General features: G+C 43.2%; 1 protein-coding gene across 3 annotated transcripts in view; it reads left to right on the forward strand.

The window, feature by feature from the left end:
* The window catches only part of SCN10A (sodium voltage-gated channel alpha subunit 10), a 109540-nt gene that overhangs the window by 60209 nt on the left and 29814 nt on the right, over positions 1-19517 (forward strand). For all 3 annotated transcript variants that reach the window (XM_023732211.1, XM_012555813.2, XM_023732212.1), the window contains 2 exons: positions 15989-16348; positions 18054-18500. In XM_023732211.1, the coding sequence (XP_023587979.1) occupies positions 15989-16348; positions 18054-18500 (807 nt within the window). The remainder of the gene's footprint in view (positions 1-15988; positions 16349-18053; positions 18501-19517) is intronic.

Genomic DNA, 19517 nt, shown 5'->3' on the forward strand with positions numbered 1-19517 from the left:
AACAGGAGCCAAAAACATACAAACAAACAAAAAAGAATGCTAGGGGAGCTTGCCGTTGGAGTGGAGAGATGAGAGACTATGAAATGGAGAAAAACAAAAAGGGGAAGAGAAAGAAAAAAAGAAAAGAATGAATAAATAAAAATTGGAAACATTAAAGAACAACAAAGTTCCCAGCGATCCCACCAGTGCGGCTATGAGGTCTGGGGAAGTTGTTCTCAGGTGTTGCAGTACAGCCTGGCCAGAAGGCGTAGAGGTATACAATGTCAGGTATTCAGGGAACAGAAAGAGAAGGAAGATATAGAGAGATGATATGAAGAAAGACAAAAAGGGAGAAAGAGGGAAAAGAAAACAAAACAAATTTTAAAAAAAAAAGAAAAGAAAGAACAAGAAAAGCTCCCGAAAAAAAAGAAAAAAAAAGCCAAGGAAAAGAGAAATGCCCTCAGGGATCCCTCTGCATGTCTGTGCAAGCCGAGTGGGTAGTTTCCAAGCCATGCAGCACCGCCTGGCCAGAATGGGCTCCCAACTCAAGAAAAGGAAAAGAAAAGAAACAAACAATTCAAAAAAAAGCAAACGAACAAAAGCCCCGGGATCCCACCAGGGTGGCAGCCCAGACCGGGAAGCAGCTCCACACTCAAACGGAGCTCCGCGGCCCCTCAGAAAGAAACAAAGATGGCACACAGAGCCAGGTATTTGAGCAAAAGGAGGGGGAGGTGGTGAGAGGTGAGGAAGAAATCAAAAGAAGTGGATAAAAGCAACACCAGCAGCCAACAAATGGCACTCAGGGAGCCGGCCCATTCAGGTGGGTGGAATCCAAGTAGCCGGTGCTTCCCAGACAAGAGACTGTGGCCGGGGGAAGCAGAGGAGGCCAAGTGGGGGTGAAGAGGGGTTGGAAGTGGGAAAGCATATATTGCAAATTACCAGCTGTTTTGTCTCCGACTGGAAGCTCCGTGAAGCTGCTTTCTCGTACCCCCTGTTTGCTGGTCTCTGATAGGAGTCCAAGATGGCGGATCCACCCTGCATTAGCTGATAGGGGACCTCTGCGTGAATCTCTCCTCGCTCTCTGTTCTCTGTTAGTTTTCTCACTCCATTTGGTGCTTGGCTGAGTTCCTTATCTCTTCATTTGATGTTTTAGGGTTTCAGGATTGTTGTTTTCTCTGTTCAGCTTAGTTTTTCGGATCTTTGCTGTGGAGGGATGGCGTGGTGCTTCTGTCTAGAGCACCATTTTGCCAGCTAATCTGGTGAAGTCTTTTGATGAGCATAAATGTTTGATTTTTAGCAGCTCCCAGTTATCTAGTTTCTCTTCTGGTGTTTGTGCATTGTTAGTTATGGTTTGTGTTCTGTTTATGCTACGTATCAGGGCTCCTAGCATTGTCTCTGTTTTTTCTTCTATGATCTTTATCGTTTTAGATTTTATATCTAGGTCTTTGAACCATTTTGAGTTAGTTTTTGTACATGGTGTGAGGTATGGGTCTTGTTTCATTTTTTTGCAGTTGGAGATCCAGTTATGCCAGACCATTTGTTAAAGAGACTGTCTTTTCCCCATTTAACAGACTTTGGGCATCTGTCAAATATAAGCTGCTCATAGGTGGATGAATTTACATCTGGATTCTCAATTCTGTTCCATTGCTCTATGTATCTGTTATTGTACCAGTACCAGGCTGTTTTGACTACCGTGGCGGTATAATAGGTTCTAAAATCTGGTAGTATGAGGCCTCCCACTTTGTTCTTCTTTGAATATTTTTAATATTGGTTACTAATTTAATTTAAAAAAAAAAAACTCTAAAGGCCAAACAAAGCATGTTCTGGGACACACTTGTGCCATGGACCACTAGCCGACAACATCTGTCTGCAGTGATGGTATCGTCACCATTCCGTGGAGGAGAAGAGCAGAGGCAGGCTTGCAGTGTTCTTTATCCAAAACCTGGAAACTTTAAAAGACAGGACAGGAATCAAGTCCCATGTTTAGAAAGACAGATTACTCTAAGTAGCTAGAAAATGATGACAAAAGGCAGGCACCTAAGTCAATGTAAGTTTTGCATGGACAAGCATTGAGCAATCAAGATTCTGTACTTTCTGTGTCTTGGGAGGGTCCAAAGTTAGTGTCCTTATAGATTATGAACATTTTTGGCACACTTGGGAAGAGACAAGAGCCCTGGTGGCACAGTGGTTCAGATCTTAGCTGTTAACCAAAAGGTCAGCAGCTCAAATCCACCAGCTGCTCATTGGCAACACTATGGGGTAGCTCTACCTTGTCTTATAAGGTCACTATGAGTCAGAATCGACTCAATTCGATAGCAATGGGTTTTTGGTTTGAGGGGAGAGACAAGCTTAGTGTTTTAAGGTTTATGTGCTACTTCTGTTCTGGTTTCATGAAGCCTAAAGCCCCAAACAGCCAAAGTAAGCAGATTTTCTCCACAGCCTGGGCCTACAGGGCAGGTGTATGCTCCCCTGCTTCCTGATCCTACTGTGCTGATCAACTCACAATTGCCTAACTACAGCCACCAATGTCCCACTTTCTTGGGATCTATTTGTCCCTCTCCTCCATGTCTTTACTTCCCGTATTTACATAACCTAAGTTTCATGGCCCGTAAGTATTATTTTGCCTTGAAAATAAACTCAACCATCTTTCCCCTCTGCCCCTTTGCATTTTGTATTTGGAAAACCCTACTCTAGAGTTGAACACAAATATCTCCCTCTACTGTGCCCACACCTAAGCTGCGGATGTTACTGAAGAAAAATCACATAACCCAACCGATTAGTTTTAAAGTGTGCTGATCATAAACCTTCAATGGATACTCAACATGGCCCAACAACCTTACTATATATAATAAAGTCCAAGGTACCTAATTACATGGTTTCCTTCACTTCAAGATGACTATTTCATGCATTTTCCTCTCTCCTCAATCTTCCCACTTCCTCTCCCCCAACCTAACTGCCTCCGCCTCAGCAGATGATCTTGCCTTAATTCTGAACCAAGAAAATAAAGCCTTCTGAGAAGAACACCCTCATCCCAGGCACCAAGCCTCTTCATGGATAAATCTTCGTACAATTTGTATTTCTCCCAAGATAATAGAAGTATCTCTGCTTCTTTTGTAGACCGGTTCCTCCTCTGGGGTTCTGGACCCCATTCCTTTTCTCCTTATCAGAGACTTCGCTCCTTCAGTTATCACCCATCTCTCTTGTGCATTATCTCCTCTTAATCCCTACTTAACAATTCCCAGCATTATAAAAACACATTGCAGCTTCCATCTTAAAAAAAAAGAAAAAAAAAAAGGAAAATCCTCATCTCATGTCACTCTCCAACCTCACTCCTCTGATGCGATGCTCAGCAAAGTCTCTCCAATATGTAACATCTTGACCCTCTCACCTCATTTTCTCCTCAACCGTCTCTGATATGGCTTCTGTTTCCACTCTTCTCAGTTAAGGTCACTCATGGTTATTATGCTGCCAAATCCAAAGTTTGCTTTTATGTTCTGCCATGGATTGAATTGTGTCCCCTAAAATACGTGTCAATTTGGCAAGGCCATGATTCCGAGTACTGTGTGGTTGTCCACCATTTTGTGATCTGATGTGATTTTCCTATGTGTTGTAAATCCTAACCTCTATGTTGTTAATAAGGCAGGATTAAAAGCAGTTATGTTAATGAGGCAGGACTCAATCTATAGGATTAGGTTGTATTTTGAGTCAATCTCTTTTGAGATGTAAAAGAGAGAAGCAAGCAAAGAGGAGAGGGACCTCATACCACCAAGAAAGAAGAGCCAGGATAATAGCACATCCTTTGGACCCAGGGTCCCAGCGATGAGACGCTCCTAGACCCAGGGGAAGATTGATGACAAGGACCTTCCCCCAGAGCTGACAGAGAAAGAAAGACTACCCCTAGAGCTGGCACCCTGAATTTGGACTTCTAGCCTCCTAAACTGTGAGAGAACAAACTTCTGTTTGTTAAAGGCATCCACTTATGGTATTTCTGTTATAGCAGACTAGATAATTAAGACATGTTCTAATCTTAATTTCTCAGCAGATCTGAACACAGTAATAACCACCTTATCTTACTTGAAACACATTCTTCTTCAAACACCCTCTCATATTGTCTCATACCTCACTGGATGCCCCTTTTTGGTGCCTTTCTAACCCCTCCTTCTCTTCTTAATTTCTAATATTTAGAGCTCCCAGAGCTTTATTTTCTTCTTCATCTACAGTGGTTCTCTAAGAGAGTTATAAAAAACAAGTATACATTGACAACTCTAAGATCTGAGCTCCAGAATTTTATATGTAAGTCCTTACATGTCCTCTTCATTTGGGGGTCTGGCAGTCACTACAAATTTAACATGTCTACAAAGAATCTCTTCACTACCCCTCCCCTAGACCTCACCAGTTTGCTTATTGACACCGCTATCCACTCTTTGGGACAAGCAAAAAACAAAACAAAAATTTGCCCATGATCCTTCAAATCCATCTCCAGGTCTTGTTGATTATAGCTCAAAAACACATCTAAAATCTGTCTACTTCTTTCTGTCTTCACTGCCCCCACTATAGTGTAAGCCATAACTGTCTCTCAATGGACTTCAGCAATAGTCTTCCAGTTGGTCTCCCTACCTCTACTCTTGCCCTCTACAATCAGTCCTCCACCCAGCAGCTAGAGTGATCTTTTAATACCACAAGGCTGACAACAGCCATCACCTCCCTATAACTCTTCAGTGTTATTGCAATAATTGCCAGTGCTCTGAGAATACAATCCAAAGTTCTTATTATGGGCTACAGAGTCCTACATGATCGAGCCCTGCCCACCTCTACAGATAACCTCTCTCTTGATCACTTTGCTCCAGCCATAAAGGCCTTCTCTCTCTTTATCACACATAACAGCACTTTTCCTGGCTATGGGTCTTTGCACATTTTTTTCCTCTGCCTGGAATGCTTTTCTCCAAGCTCTCCACTTGGTTCATTCATTCTCATCTTTCCGGGATCAACTCACACATCACCTCTTCAGAGATGCTTTCCCCAACCATGCTATCTAAAGTTGGATTCCCTCATCCAGTTAAACTGTTATTCACACTATGAAATTATTCTGCTATTTCTTGAGGTAAGAACCAGTTTTCTTATTCATCATTCTCTCCCAAGGCCCTAACACAATGCCCAGCACAGAATAGGAGCTCAGTGAACATCTGGTGATTGACTGATGGAAGGAAGCAAAGAAAGAGGAAAAAAAACAGGGAAAAAAGAAAGCAACATAAATTCTGTGTCTTCTTTCTTGATTTCTCCCCCTCCAAAAATATCATCACTCTTCTCATTATTTAAGGCCTAGTTATATTAGTCCATTGGTCTATCCTTATACCAATACCACAATGTCTTAATATGCAGCTTTAAATATGTCTGTGTCTGGTAGGGAAAGTCACCCACTTCATTTTACCTTTTCAAGAATATCTTGGCCCCTGCATTTCTATATTTATTCTAGAATCAGATTGTCAATTTTCATATGCATATACATATGAAACTATTGGTTTCTACCATTGGAATCTGTCTTAGGCTGGCTTTTCTAGAGAAGCAAAACCAGCGAAGCATATATACAAATATATATAGAGAGATTTAGCTCAAGGAAATCGCTCACGTGGCTGTGGAGGCTGACAGGTCCGAAATCCGTGGGTCAGGCATCAGGCTGGAGACTTCTCCTGATTCATGCAGTTGCAGGGGCTGATGAACCCAAAATCGGCAGGTCAGACAACAGGCAGTTGGCCCCCAGGGCTGTGAAAGCTGACGAATTCCAGAACGGGCAGTCAGACACAAGGCTGCCAGCTCATGTCCCAAGAACCAGAGGTCAGAGGATGACCAGTCGGATACAGGGTCCAGAGCAAGCAAGTGAGCTTTGCCAGAATGTCCATATATATATTAGATGTAGGCCACACCCACAAGGAAACTCCCCTTACAACTGATTGGCTGATCACATCAGATCACATCATGGAGGATGACCACATCATAACATAGCTGCCAAATTACATCATTACATAACTGTCAAACCACTGAGAATCATGGCTCAGCCAAGTTGACACACAACCTTACCCACTGCAGGATTGTAATAATCTATAGATCAGTTCAAGAAGAAGTGTAATCTCTATGTAGCCTTCCAATCTATGAAGATAGCACACTGTCCATTTATCTAGATCTTTCAATAAATATTTTTCAAAAGAGTTTTAAAATTTTTCCAAGAAGATCTTATATATCTTTTGTTAGATTTACTCCTAGGTACTCCACAGTTTTGTATTCTGTTCTAAATGACATCTTTTCATCTTTTTTAAAATGTCCTTTGCTGTTTTTTTTTTTAACTGGTGATTTGGTATTTAATATTTTTGTATCTAGAAATCTCTTACTAACTCTGATGACATATCTTTATAATCCTTTGAAATATCTTGGAACACAATCATATCATGTGCAAATAATGACTTTCGTTTCTTCTTTTCTAATCCTTATAACATTTGTTTCTATTTATTACATTATTGTGCTGGTTAGGACATCAAGTACAACATTGAAAAGAAATGTTAATAGCAAGCATCCTTGTCTTTTTCCTGATCCCAAAAAGAACTAAGTCTGATATTTGTGGCAAGTTTTTTTTTAAGATAACCTTTATCAGTTTAGAAAGTTCTCTTTTGTTAAGAATGTTTACCATGACTGGATGTTTAATTTTGTCAAACAGTTGTTCTGCATGTATTAAGATAATCACGTGAATTTCTCCTTTAATCTGTTATTATTAATCTGTGAATTATGTTAATTGTTTTCCAAACCTGAATCAACTTTGCACTCCTGAAATAAACCCAGCTTGATCAGGATGCATTTTTGTATACATTGGAAGATTTAGTTTGCTAATAATTTAAGATTTTTGCATTCATATCAGTGAGGAATATTTGCATAGTACAGTTAACATACTCAGCTGCTAACAAAAAGGTTGGAGGTTCCAGTCCACCCAGAGGCACCTCCAAAGAAAGCCCTGGTGATCTACTTCTGAAAAATCAGCATTGAAAACCCCGTGGAGCACAGTTCTCCTCTGACACATACAGGGTCGCCATGAGTCAGAGTTTACTTGATGGCAACTGATTTGTTTGTTTTAATTTTCCTTAGTTGCATGTCCTTGCCAGGTTTTGGTATCAAGATTGTGCTATTCTCCATAAAGAAGGGTTAAGGAAAATTCTTCATCTTCCATACCTAATTTTTGAGTAAGATAGTTATTTGTTCCTTGTAGGTTTGGTAGAATTCACTAGCGAAGCTATCTAGGGATCGAGATTTTTGTCTACTGATTCAATTTTCTTAACCATTAAAAATTAGGTTTTCAATTTCTGAAGTTGGTGTTGGTTAGTTATATTTTTCTAAGTTTTCTTTCTCAGCTAAATTTTCCAGTTTACTGACATAAAGTTGCGCATGCTGTGCTCTTATCATTTAGGGCTCTACATCACCTGTTTCTTTCTTAATTTGTACTTCTTTTATTTTCTTCCTTTATTAGTCTTGCCAAAGATTTGTCATTTCCTTAGTCCATCTGAAGAACCAGCTTTGGGCTTGTTGGCCCTGTCTGCTTCATTGATGTTTTCTGTTTCAAGTAACCGTGCATCTTATCTTAATTACATCCTCCATTCTGTATGTTTACTCTTTATTTCTAACTTTTAAGATAGAATATTCAGCCAATTTTCTCTTCCAATATATTCATTTAAAACCTAAATTTTCTTCTAAGAACTGCTTTGATATATAGAATTTTCCATATTGTTTGGTTCTCAGTATATCTTAACTTCAACTTTGATTTATTCTTTGACGCAAAGGTTAATTGGAAGAGTGTTTCTTAATTTATAAACATATATGGTATTTTTAGCTATCTTTATGCGGTTGAGTTCTAGCTTAATTATGGTACAGTCAGAACATATGCTGTATGTTTTTAATGTTTTGAGATTTACTGATAACTTCTTTTTGGCTCAGTACCCTTAAAAATGTTCCTATGTGCTTGAAAAGAATGCATCTTCTGTAGTTGTAGGGTGCAATGCTTCTGTAGTTGTAGGGTGCAATGCTCTGCATTTATTCACTGGGTAGAGAAAGCTCGTCGTGTGGTATAAATATTCTATGTCCTTGATTAGTTTTGTCTGCTTACATGATTGGACAGCAACTGATTTGGTCTGGTTTATTCTAGCAATTACTGAGAGGGTGGAGTATAAAAATATCTCCTATTTGATTATGATTATGGCTTGGTCTGTTTCTCCCTATGGTTCTGTCTTGAGGCTGTGCTATTAAATGCATACATATTTTAAGCTGTTATATCTTCCCAGAAAAGTGAAACTGTTACCATTAAGAAGTGACCTTCTTTATCTCTAGAAATGCTTATGCCTTAAAATCTCTTTTGCCTGATATTAATTAGGTACCCCTGATGGCGCAGTGGTTAAGCGCTCGGCTGCTAACCAAAAAGTTGGTGATTGGAGCCCACCAGCCGCTCCGCGGGAGCAAGATGTGGCAGTCTGCTTCCATAAATATTTACAGCCTTGGAAACCCTATAGGGCAGTTCTACTTTGCCCTATAAGGTTGCTATGAGTCAGAATCGGGTTTGGTTTTTGTTTTTTGTTTTTTGGGTTTTTTGCTTTCTTTTGGTTTAGAATTTGTCTGACACATACTTTGTATCCTTTTACTGACAGCCTTTGCGGAGTCTTAGAATTTTTATGTCTCTATTAAATGGTATACATTTAGATTTTGTATTCTTATTCAGTTCTGACAATCTGAACTTTGTCTTTTACCTACAGCATTTTGTCTGTTTATTTTATTGTTAATACTGATATATTTGAATGGCTGCCTGTCCTTACATTTTGAGCTTTCTATTCATTTCATCTGTTCTAGTTTGGGTTTGGGGGTTTGGGGGAAGGGTTTGTGTTTTTATTTGGTTTCTGTTTGTTTTCGTTCTCTCTTTCTTTCCTCTCTTTACTTATTTTAGATTGATTTTTTTTTTTTTTTCCTCATTCCATTTTCCCCCTTTACTAGATTGGAAATTAATCTTTGAGTAGTTACCTGAGAAATTACAACACGGGTAGTTAACTTAATCAAAGTCAAAACCAGAAACCCCTTGCCGCCTGGTCGATTCCGACTCATAGCGACCCTATAGGACAGAGTAGACTGGCCCCATAGGATTTCCAAGGAGACACTGGTGGATTTGAACTACCAACCTTTTTGGTTAGCAGCCAAATGCCTAACCACAGCGCCACCAGTCAAAGTCAAAAGTTAGGTAAATTACCTTCCTCCAGGACAACCTTTCATCCCAGTTACCCCTTCTCAAGTTACTATTGTGTGAAGTATCTTAATTTTATCTTGTGAAAAAAAACTAATAAAAAAAAAACTTCACAAACTTATCTAGGATGAATAACGCTTGCTGATGTACAAAAAAATTGCAAAGACTTAATGGCTTAACCCAGCCAATGTTCATTTTTTGCGCTTATCACAGTCTGACACAAGCCATGGGGCTCCCGGTGGACTCCTTCAAAAGGTGCCTCGGGCGCATCTGAAGAAAGTCTGCACAGCCTTCAAAGCCTGCCTCCTGCTTGTGGAAAGATGGCAGCCCAAGGCCTGTTACAAGTTTTAAACAGTCAAAGACTTTTCCAGTCAGGGCCCATGGTTTTTTTTGCAATACAATTCCCTCAAAAACTTAGATAGCTTCACACCTCTATGTGTGTTACACACCCACAGTGCTTTCTTTTTCTCAATTCTTCTCTATTTCTTTGCTTTTTTGTCACCATACCTTTTCCCCTCAAATTAATGGTAGTTTCACCATTAATATCCACCACTCGTCTCTCAGTTTGTCATGCTGTGGGGGCTTGCATGTTGCTATGATGCCGGAAGCTATGCCATTGGTATTTGAAATGTCAGCAAGGTCACCCACAATGGACAGGTTTCAGTGGCACTTCCAGACTAACACAGATGAGGAAGAAAGGCCTGGTGATCTACTTTCAAAACAGAACCAATAAAAACAGTATGGATCACAACACATGTTGTCTGATATAGTGCTAGAAGATGAGGCCCCTCGACTGGAAGGCACCCAAAATACACGGTGTCCGCAGCAACCGTGAAGATGGCATAGGACCAGACAGTGTTTTGCTCTGTTGTACACGGAGTCTCCATGAGTTGGAGCCGACTCAACGGCAGCTAACAGCAACATGCCATTAATATAATCTCTGCTCAGAGCTGCTTCGTTTCAACGAAAAATTTAACTGGGTCTTCAACCGTTAAAGACTTGCTCTTTGGGATGTAGAAGCGGCGTACTTTTCCAAAACTTAAAGGCTCTAAACTTTGGGATCTGTTTCCTTTCATTTCTTCCTATAAACCAGCCAACTCTTTCCTGAGTTCATCTATTTCTTATACCACCTTGCCAAATCTAACCAATTACAACAGACACATGTACGAGGTGCTGTTTTACAAAATCTTCCCCCAGAGCTTCTGTCTCAGGAGGCTCGTTGTCCACCCCAGACAGGGACGGGTTACCCAATAAGCTAGGTACGCACAGACTTAATTGTGCTTACTCACTAATCCGTAGTGCACAATTTCACCCGTTTTACCCATGTGAAACTATTAAATTTTTCTCTTTGTCTTTAGTGCTCTGCAATTTCACTATAATGTGTCTTTTTATTTATGCTGTTTAGGATTCATCGCCTTTTTGAATCTGTGGATTTATGATTTTGTTCAGTTCTGGGAAGCTCCCAGACATTATCTGGACAAATATAGCTTCCACTTCGTTCTAGTTCTTCTCCTTCTGGACTCTGATTAGGTTCACGCTAAACGTTCTGACTCTGTCCTCCGGGCCTCTTCCATCTTTTCCGTCTTACATCTCTCTGTGCTGCATTCTGCGTGATTCCTTCTGACATATCTTCACTAATTCTTAACACCGCGCTTAATCTGACATGATTCTCCCACAGGCCTTTTAATTTTAAGGATTATATTTTTCATTTCTAGAAGTTCCATTTAGTTATTTTCCAAAACTTTTGGGTTCTCATTTATAGTTTCTTGTTCTCTGCACATACCTTCAAGTATATCTTTTATTTTTTTGAAACATATTATACCTAATTCTATGTAGTCTTTGGCTGATAATTTTATGTTTTGAAGAGCTTGCATGTCTGATTCCGCATCTATGCATCCTCCTGGATCTCACTCGTGGGACCTCGTTCTTCTGTGTGTGTTTTTACTGCAGTTCCTAGACACCGTTTGTGGGAACTCTGAGGCCTTGGATGAAGGCAGCTTCCTCCGGAGAACATACGCGTTTGCTCCGCACAGCACCCGGCATTACTGTTGGCTCAGGATTGCTCCGAATTAAACTCTCAGTTTGAAAAGCCTAGGTAGTGTGATTTCCAGATGAAATCCTGTGTGAGTCCCACTTTGCCATCCTAATTCTCAGCGTCAAGTTCTCCCCGCTCCGCTTGGTGTCCCGCACCAGAAAGTGCATTTTCCTTGCATCCTGCTGGGCTTCTTTCCAGTTTGCCCCCTTCCGGAGGCCAGAGCTCTGTGGGATCCAGTGTTCACGGAGGGAGTGACTTCTGTGCCCTCGACTTTAGACAGGCCCTGGGCCGTGTTTCCTGCTCCACATGCCTCATGAGAGCTAAGCTCAGAGTCACTTGGGTTTGCAAATGTCTTCAGGGAAAGAGCTGTCTTCATTGTTATGTTTATCTCTCTGAATTCCCATATTTATTTAATTGTAGCCCGAAGAATTGTTTAATGTACTGACATCATGGATACGTTTTAGACTTTATCATCCAGCATTTTTAGTTGTTTTCCATGGAAAGGGGGATCCAAGTTCACTGTCCAACATGGTACCCCGCCTTCCGATAGTTTTCAACGATACAAGACGCATTCAGCACCAAGTAGTGACGTCTGCAAGAGGAGAGGAGAGAAAGGCCTGGTGATCTACTTTCAAAACATTATGGAGATGTAGCATCCTCATTAAAGGAAGTTGAAATATATATAAACCAAATCTGTTGCTGTCGAATTGGTTCCAACTCATAGTGACCCTACAGGACAGAGTAGAACTGCCCCATAGGGTTTCCAAGGAGTAGTTGGTGGATTTGAACTGCTGGCCTTTTGTTGAGCAGCCAAGGGCTTACCACTGCGCACCAGAAAAATTTAAATCTAAGATTAGAAATTGATTTCAAGTCCTACTATCCAAATATATCCACTGTTACCAACTTGGTTGACAGCATTTTTTTTTTCTAAATAGAAGTTTTTATATAAATTCTGAGACTAATTAGAGAGATTATTCATTAAATGTAAAAGAATCTCTAGCAGCTAAAAGTATTCATAAATATTATGTAATAATACAAAGAAATGCTTTTGATGTAAAGTTAAGCTGGGCAGAGATTACAGGGAGCAACCAGGTAGGGTAGAACTGAGAGTCTTGGCAGCTTGGACACAGGTGGGGCTGCTCTCCAGGACACTCATTGCAGTAAAACTGAGAGTCTTGGCAGCTTGGACACAGGTGGGGCTGCTCTCCAGGACACTCATTGCAGGTCCCAGCGAGGGCCAGGCAGGGTGGTTTGGCACTATAGGCCCAGCAGTGGGCACTCTGCAAATGTCTGTTGACTGACTGGCTAATGGTAGGGCCCCCAAACCCCAGTATTTCTCTGTAACAGCAAGTGGAGGGACTCTGTGTCTTGCTCTTTGTAAAGACAACAAAAGAATTAATAGAGAATGACTGAATTCATGTCCCATAATGAGAAGTAGACATAATTTGCTTACAGTTTAGCATAAGCTTAATTATGGACAAGAAGCAATAACTGTTATTAAGGGGATTCTGATGTTAATTTCTACGTTCTCCCTGCTAGCTAAGGAACCAGTGGTAACCTTTACCCAGATGTGATTAAGACAACAGTCAGTGCTTTGGTCTTTTAGCTCAGGTGCCAGTGACCATCCCCCTGTGCCCCTAGCTGTCCCCAGCCATGCCTCCCACGGCCCTATGGTGTGGATGGCTGTTTTACAGCATCAGAGCCCTACTTCCGGTCTCTGCTTTCCCATTGCCTAGAGTTTACTGTGAGAAGAGACCTTTATCAGTTACGTTGCTAAGGAAACGTTGCATTCCCCAACACCCTTTTCAAAAGGGCTCAGTCTAGTTGCTAACACTAAGTTTTTATTTACGGTTATCAGCTGCTTCTGTGTCCAATCCACAGAGTTGGTTGTTTAAGGTCTGTTTACAGTATGAGGAGAGTAACTTTCACACTGGGTCTAAGGTGAACATGGATCCCCCGTCACATAGAGAACCGGTACCTCCTGTGTAAGAGGATTAAACCACCAACCCTGGAGGTGGGTGGCTGGGTGATACTCAGCATGCGTCCTAGCACCTAGAGCGAGGCGGGCACTGAGTAGGTGCTTCCTAAACACATGTTAACTGGCTGATTGTTGAGGCCGGATATTTCTTTCTAACTCGTTAGAGAACCACCCAAATGTATTTTCAAAGTGTTTATACATCTTTATACACAGGGGCAGTGGTGGTTAGTGGTAAAATTGCCACGTTCCATGCGGGAGAACTGTGTTTGATTTCTGGCCAGTGCACCTCAGCGCAGCCACCACCTGTCAGTGGAGGCTTTCATGTTGCTGATGCTTAACTGGTTTCAGCAGAGCTTCTAAACTAAGATAAACCAGGAGGAAAGGCCCGGAGATCTACTTCTGAAAATCAGCCAGTGAAAACCCTATGGGTCACGATGGTACAATCTCAACTGTATATGGGATTGCCATGAGTTAGGGGTGGCTTCACAGCAGCTGACAGCAACATGCAGCACAGCACAGTGCTTTTTCTTTCTTTGGGGTTTACGGTGAAGACATTTGGAGTTGTTGTATTGTCTCTGTAACTAAATTATTAGTCCCATGAGAGCAGGGGCCCACTGATCTCTCTCCATATACTTCACAAGCAAGCATGGGGCTATGCACATGTGTGGCTGGTGTCAATAAGACGGACACAGTTCTGGCGTCTCCTGAAAGTTAGGGATGAAAAGAACTGCCCTTCTGTGAGGGTAGGGTGGGGTGTGATGGAGCTCACAAATAAGTGAGAACAGGTCCATTTTTGACTGGTAGGGCATGACTGCTGCATTTGGCAGGTATCGGCTAAGCTTCTAGTAGGACATTTCTCATCTTGGGGCAGTGACCAACATCGGTTGCCCCCACCAGCTCTGAACTTGCACACGTCTGTGATTTCAGGGACCCACATTCATATGTTCCTTTAATCAATCATGTTGATTGTGGATGCAAGTAAAACGAAATCCTTGACAACATCAATCTTTCTCCATTTATCATGATGTTGCTTATTGGTCCAGTTACGAGGATTTTTGTTTTCTTTATGTTGAGGTGTAATTCATACTGAAGGTTGTAGTCTTTGAACTTCATCAGTAACTGCTTCAAGTCCTCTTCCCTTTCAGCCAGCAGGGTCGTGTCATCTGCATATCACAGGTTGTTAATGAGTCTTCTTCCAATCCTGATGCCGTGTTCTTCTTCATATAGTCTAGTTTCTTGGATTTATTTGCTCAGCATACAGATTGAATAAGTATGGTGAAAGGATACAACCCTGAATCACACCTTCCCTGATTTTAAACCACACAGTATCCCCTTGTTCTGTTCAAACTACTGCCTTCTTGGTTTATGTTCAAGTTCTGCATGAGCACAATTAAGTGTTCTGGAATTCCCACTCTTTGCAACGTTATCCATAATTTGTTATGATCCAAACAGTCGAATGCCTTTGCATTGTCTATAAAACACAGGTAAATATCTTTCTGGTATTCTCTGCTTCCAGCCAACATCCATCTGACGTCAGCAATGATATCCCTCTTTCCACGTCCTCTTCTGAGTCCAGCTTGAATTTCTGGCAGTTCCCTGTCAATGTACTACTGCGATCGCTTTTGAATGATCTTCAGCAAAATTTTACTTATGTGTGATATTAATAATTTTATTTGATAGTTTTCAAATTCTGTTGAATCACCTTTCCTTGGAATGGGTACGAATATGGTTCTTTTGCAGTCAGTTGGCCAAGTAGCTGTCTTTCAAATTTCTTGGCATAGATGAGTGAGCACCTCCAGTGCTGCGTCAGTTTGTTGAAACATCTCAGTTGGTATTCTGTCAATTCCTGGAGACCTGTTTTCCATCAATGCCTTCAATGCAACCTGGACTTCTTCCTACAACACCATCAGTTCTTTATCATATGCTACCTCATAAAATGGTTGAACATCAACCAATTCTTTTTGGTACAGTGACTCTGTGTATTCCTGCGTCGTTCAATATTTTGCCCATAGAATCTTTCAAAATTTCAACTTGAGGCTTGAAATTTTTTTTCAGTTCTTTCAGCTTGAGAAATGTCAGCCATGTTCTTCCCTTTTGGTTTTCTATCTCCAGGTCTTTGCACATTTCATAATAATACTTTACTTTGTCTTCTTGAGCTACCCTTTGAAATTTTCTGTTCAGCTCTTTTACTTCATCATTTTTCCTTTCACTTTAGCTACTCTACGTTCAAGAGCAAGTTTCAGAGTCTCTTCTGACATCCATTTTGGTGTTCTCTTTCTTTCCTGTCTTTTTAATGACCTTTTGCTTTCTTCATGTATGGTGTCCTTGATGTCATCTCACAGCTCATCTGGTCTTCGGTCATTAGTGTTCGATGCATCAAATCTGTTCTTCAGATGGTCTCCAAATTCAAGTGGGATATACTCAAAGTCATATTTTGACTCTCGCAGACTTATTTTAAATTTTCTTCAGCTTCCATTTGAATAGACTAAAGGTAGCAAGACTACCACTCGGTATTCGACCTCTGATTTTGCCATAGTCGGTGAAGGACATTGATACCTAGGGATTACAGAAAGGTAATCATATTTTTTAGTCTCTGAATGCAGCTTCTAGGGAGAACCCCATCTTAAGGCATGAGTTGCCTGTACTTTTCCCAAATCTTTGGTTTCTGGCCAAGACTCCAGATGAAATGTGATGAGAATAGCTACCAGGACCTAACACGATCTCCATTTCTCTGCAGCTGCGGGTCTTCAAGTTGGCCAAGTCTTGGCCAACCTTAAACACACTCATCAAGATCATCGGAAACTCAGTGGGGGCACTGGGGAACCTCACCATCATCCTGGCCATCATTGTCTTTGTCTTCGCTCTGGTTGGCAAGCAGCTCCTCGGGGAGAGCTACCGCAATAACCGGCGCAACATCTCCGCCCCCGGGGAAGAATGGCCCCGCTGGCACATGCACGACTTCTTCCACTCCTTCCTCATCGTCTTCCGGATCCTCTGCGGGGAGTGGATCGAGAACATGTGGGCCTGCATGGAGGTCGGCCAGAAATCCATATGCCTCATCCTTTTCTTGATGGTGATGGTGCTGGGGAACCTGGTGGTGAGTGGTGAACCCCACTGGTGACACTGTCTCCTGGGCAATGAGGCGGCTGCTGGGATATCCTAAAAAGCTTTGACATTGCACATTTTTATGTCTAAATTGTCCCTCCCTCATCTTCAGTCTTCAAACTTTTCAAAGTTACGTGAGACACATTATAAGCTGTATCCCTTGGGAGGCAGCCTGACTTTCTGGAATGAGTATATGTGATAGAGAAGGAAAACCCGTTTAGAATCCCAGCTCCACCATTTACTAGCTGGGTGACCCAGGGCAAGAGATTTAATCTCCCTGAGTTCGAATTTCCTTAGAATCGAGAAAATAGTGCTTACTCATGGGCTTACTGGGAAAATTAAATTACAGGAGATGACATAGGCAAATTGCCTGGTGCGGTGTCTGGACCACAGCAGACACACAATAAATAGTAGCCGTTAGTTGTTGAAGGAAAAATTTCCTTCCCTACTCTAGGGGTTCTCAGAAGATATTTTTCCTCAAAAGAGCACAAGCTGGCTGAATTCTCCAAGCTAGGAGCAAGGACAAGCCTGACTGGACAAAAGAGAGAACCCGGGTCATGAACAACATCAAAGGCCACAGTGATAATAACAAAACCCCCCTAGATTTAGGGCATCCCCCTGGAGGCCTTCTGCCAATTAGCCAGTGCGCCCCTCTCTGTCCCAGCCTGGCTCCTTGCCCGCAGCTCGTCTCCACCCACTCTCTTTCTGGGTGCCCCTGCCCTCCAGGCAATGGCTGGCTGTGTGGTGGAATATGGTCTTCCAGGAGCCCCTTGCTTATTGCCCTGGAAGTCAACCAACTTCAAACCGCAGTGGGGAGCCTTGAAGGGGTCCAAGCCCCCAGAGGCCCTGTGGATGAACAGTGTCTTCATTACTAATCCCAGCTTCATCACCAATCCTGACATGTGGGTCTCTGTGCCCTTTGCCAGAGGTGAATCCGACCTTGGTGACTTGGAGGATGATGGTGAGGAGGAGCTCCAGAGGGGAAGTGATCCCCAAAGGGCAGTTCTTTTCCCCATAAGAGTTTTATAGACTGGAGAAAGCTAAACCAAGAGAGGAGCTCAGACTCTTGGAAGTCTTTCCCAACCTGGTCCCTGAGCTGGAGTGCCTTCTGCCTGCATTCCCAGCTGAGGGGCTGTCTAAAACTCCCACTCTCCACGCTCTGCCTTTCTTCCAGGATGAACTCGCCCTCCCTGCAGACACAGGGTCCCGACCCTCGGGCAGAAAGTCCACCTCTCTGAGCACGTTTACATCTCTCATGTCATTTCATTTTCACAGCCACTCTGAAAGGTAGAAAGACCCCACTCCCTGCTTGCAGGTGAGGAACATGACGGTGGAGGCAGGAAGGAGATTCCAAAAGGAGGAGTAGAACCCAGGGATTTGGCAGGTGATGGTGGGCCCAGGAAGACCTGAGCCTGATCCTTTCTGTTGTCCCTGAATGTCCTGGAGCTCAGCAGGGTGATCATCCACTGTGATGGAGGATGTACTTCCAAGCCTTCTCCACCTGAGGCAGGTCACTCTGGGACATCCCCAAGGCTCCTTGAACTGGTCTCAGAATGTATTTCCCCCCAGGAGGAAAGCACTCTGGGTGGGCAGGAGAGGTCCAGGCTGTGGCTGTCCTGCCATCCAGCTGGTGGGCTGTGGTGGGCTTCAGCCCCATGTTGGACTACTCTTCCCTCCCATCCCTTCTCTGTCTGTAGGTGCTCAACCTGTTCATCGCCCTGCTGCTGAACTCTTTCAGTGCTGACAACCTCACAGCCCCAGAAGACGACGGGGAGGTGAACAACCTGCAGGTGGCGCTGGCGCGGATCCAGGCCTTTGGCCATTGCGCCAAGCAGGCCTTCTGTGACTTCTTCCGCAAGCCCTGCCTGCGCCCCTGGCCCAAGGCGGAGCCCCAGCTGGTGGTCAAACTCCCGCTCTCCAGCTCCAGCGCTGAGAACCACATTGCTACCGACGCTGCAGTGGGAAGCCCTGGAGGGGTCCCGGCCCCCAGAGGCCCCAGGGATGACCACAGTGACTTCATCACCAATCCCAGTGTGTGGGTCTCTGTGCCCATTGCCGAGGGTGAATCTGACCTCGATGACTTGGAGGATGATGGCGAGGAGGATGCTCAGAGCTCCAGACAGGAAGTGGCCCCCAAAGATCAGGTAAGAGTTTTCCCCATGGGACAGCCACAGGAAGCAGGGGAAGGCCTCAGGGCTAGAGGGACCCAGGGCAGAAGGGAAATTTTGGTAAAGTGGTTTTCCAGCATCAGGGCTGGTAAAGCCTTGAGGAGCCCCTGGCAAGCCAGGCATAGACGACCTCAATGTAAGGAAGCTTGAACAGTGCCGAGAATTCTGAAGAAGGCGATACTTGAGCTGGCCCTGGAAGAAAGAGTCAGAATTGCCAAGACACAAGGGACGGGGCAAAGGTTGAGCCCAGCCATTCTGAGATGCTTAGGGCTTGCCCCATTCTCTCTGCCCAGCTCAGGCCCGGTGCATGAGACGCTAATGAGATTCCTCTAAGAACAGGATTTTGTCCAAGAGCAAAGTTCATCTGAGCTCTGCCAGCACCCTCAGGAGTCCTGATTTTTATGTTACTCATTGATCCAGCCTTTTCCGACAAGTGATGTCATAGATAAATAAAATGTGTCTCTTTTGGCACCAAAAAATGTAAAGCACATTTAAATCATTTGGTAATATATATATTTAAATACTTTGCACAGTCCCTTACCACCTTAAGCTGATACATCAGCCCTCGTTAACCTTTTCTCAGGGACTCGGGGCGTGCACTTCTGCACAAGGTGTTGGGGAGGGATCCCTGTGGGACCCCAGGGACAGGCGGGCTGCTGGCCTGGCCACTAAGTGACTGCAGACAGCTGTGTTTGAGTCTGTAGCTTTTCTATAGCCTCTTCCCTGAAGCTGTCACTTTTACTTTCCAGCAGCTGCTCCTATCAGCTGTCATATTTTACATGCTTTCGTCCAGGTGACAGCCAAGGGTAGGGAGTCACCATCCCCAGAGTAAAGGACACGAACTCGGCGATAGCTGTCTACCACTCAGGCGTTTTCAGTTACTTTGGGGCCCTTGAGAGGCTCCAGATGACCGAGTTCACTATCACTGATGCCCGGACAAGCCACAGTGATCAGGCGAACATCTACGGAGCCGAGGACTTTGTCCAGAGTGTT

Source organism: Trichechus manatus, unplaced genomic scaffold (assembly GCF_000243295.1).
Source record: "Trichechus manatus latirostris isolate Lorelei unplaced genomic scaffold, TriManLat1.0 scaffold00049, whole genome shotgun sequence".
Classification (NCBI taxonomy): domain Eukaryota; kingdom Metazoa; phylum Chordata; class Mammalia; order Sirenia; family Trichechidae; genus Trichechus; species Trichechus manatus.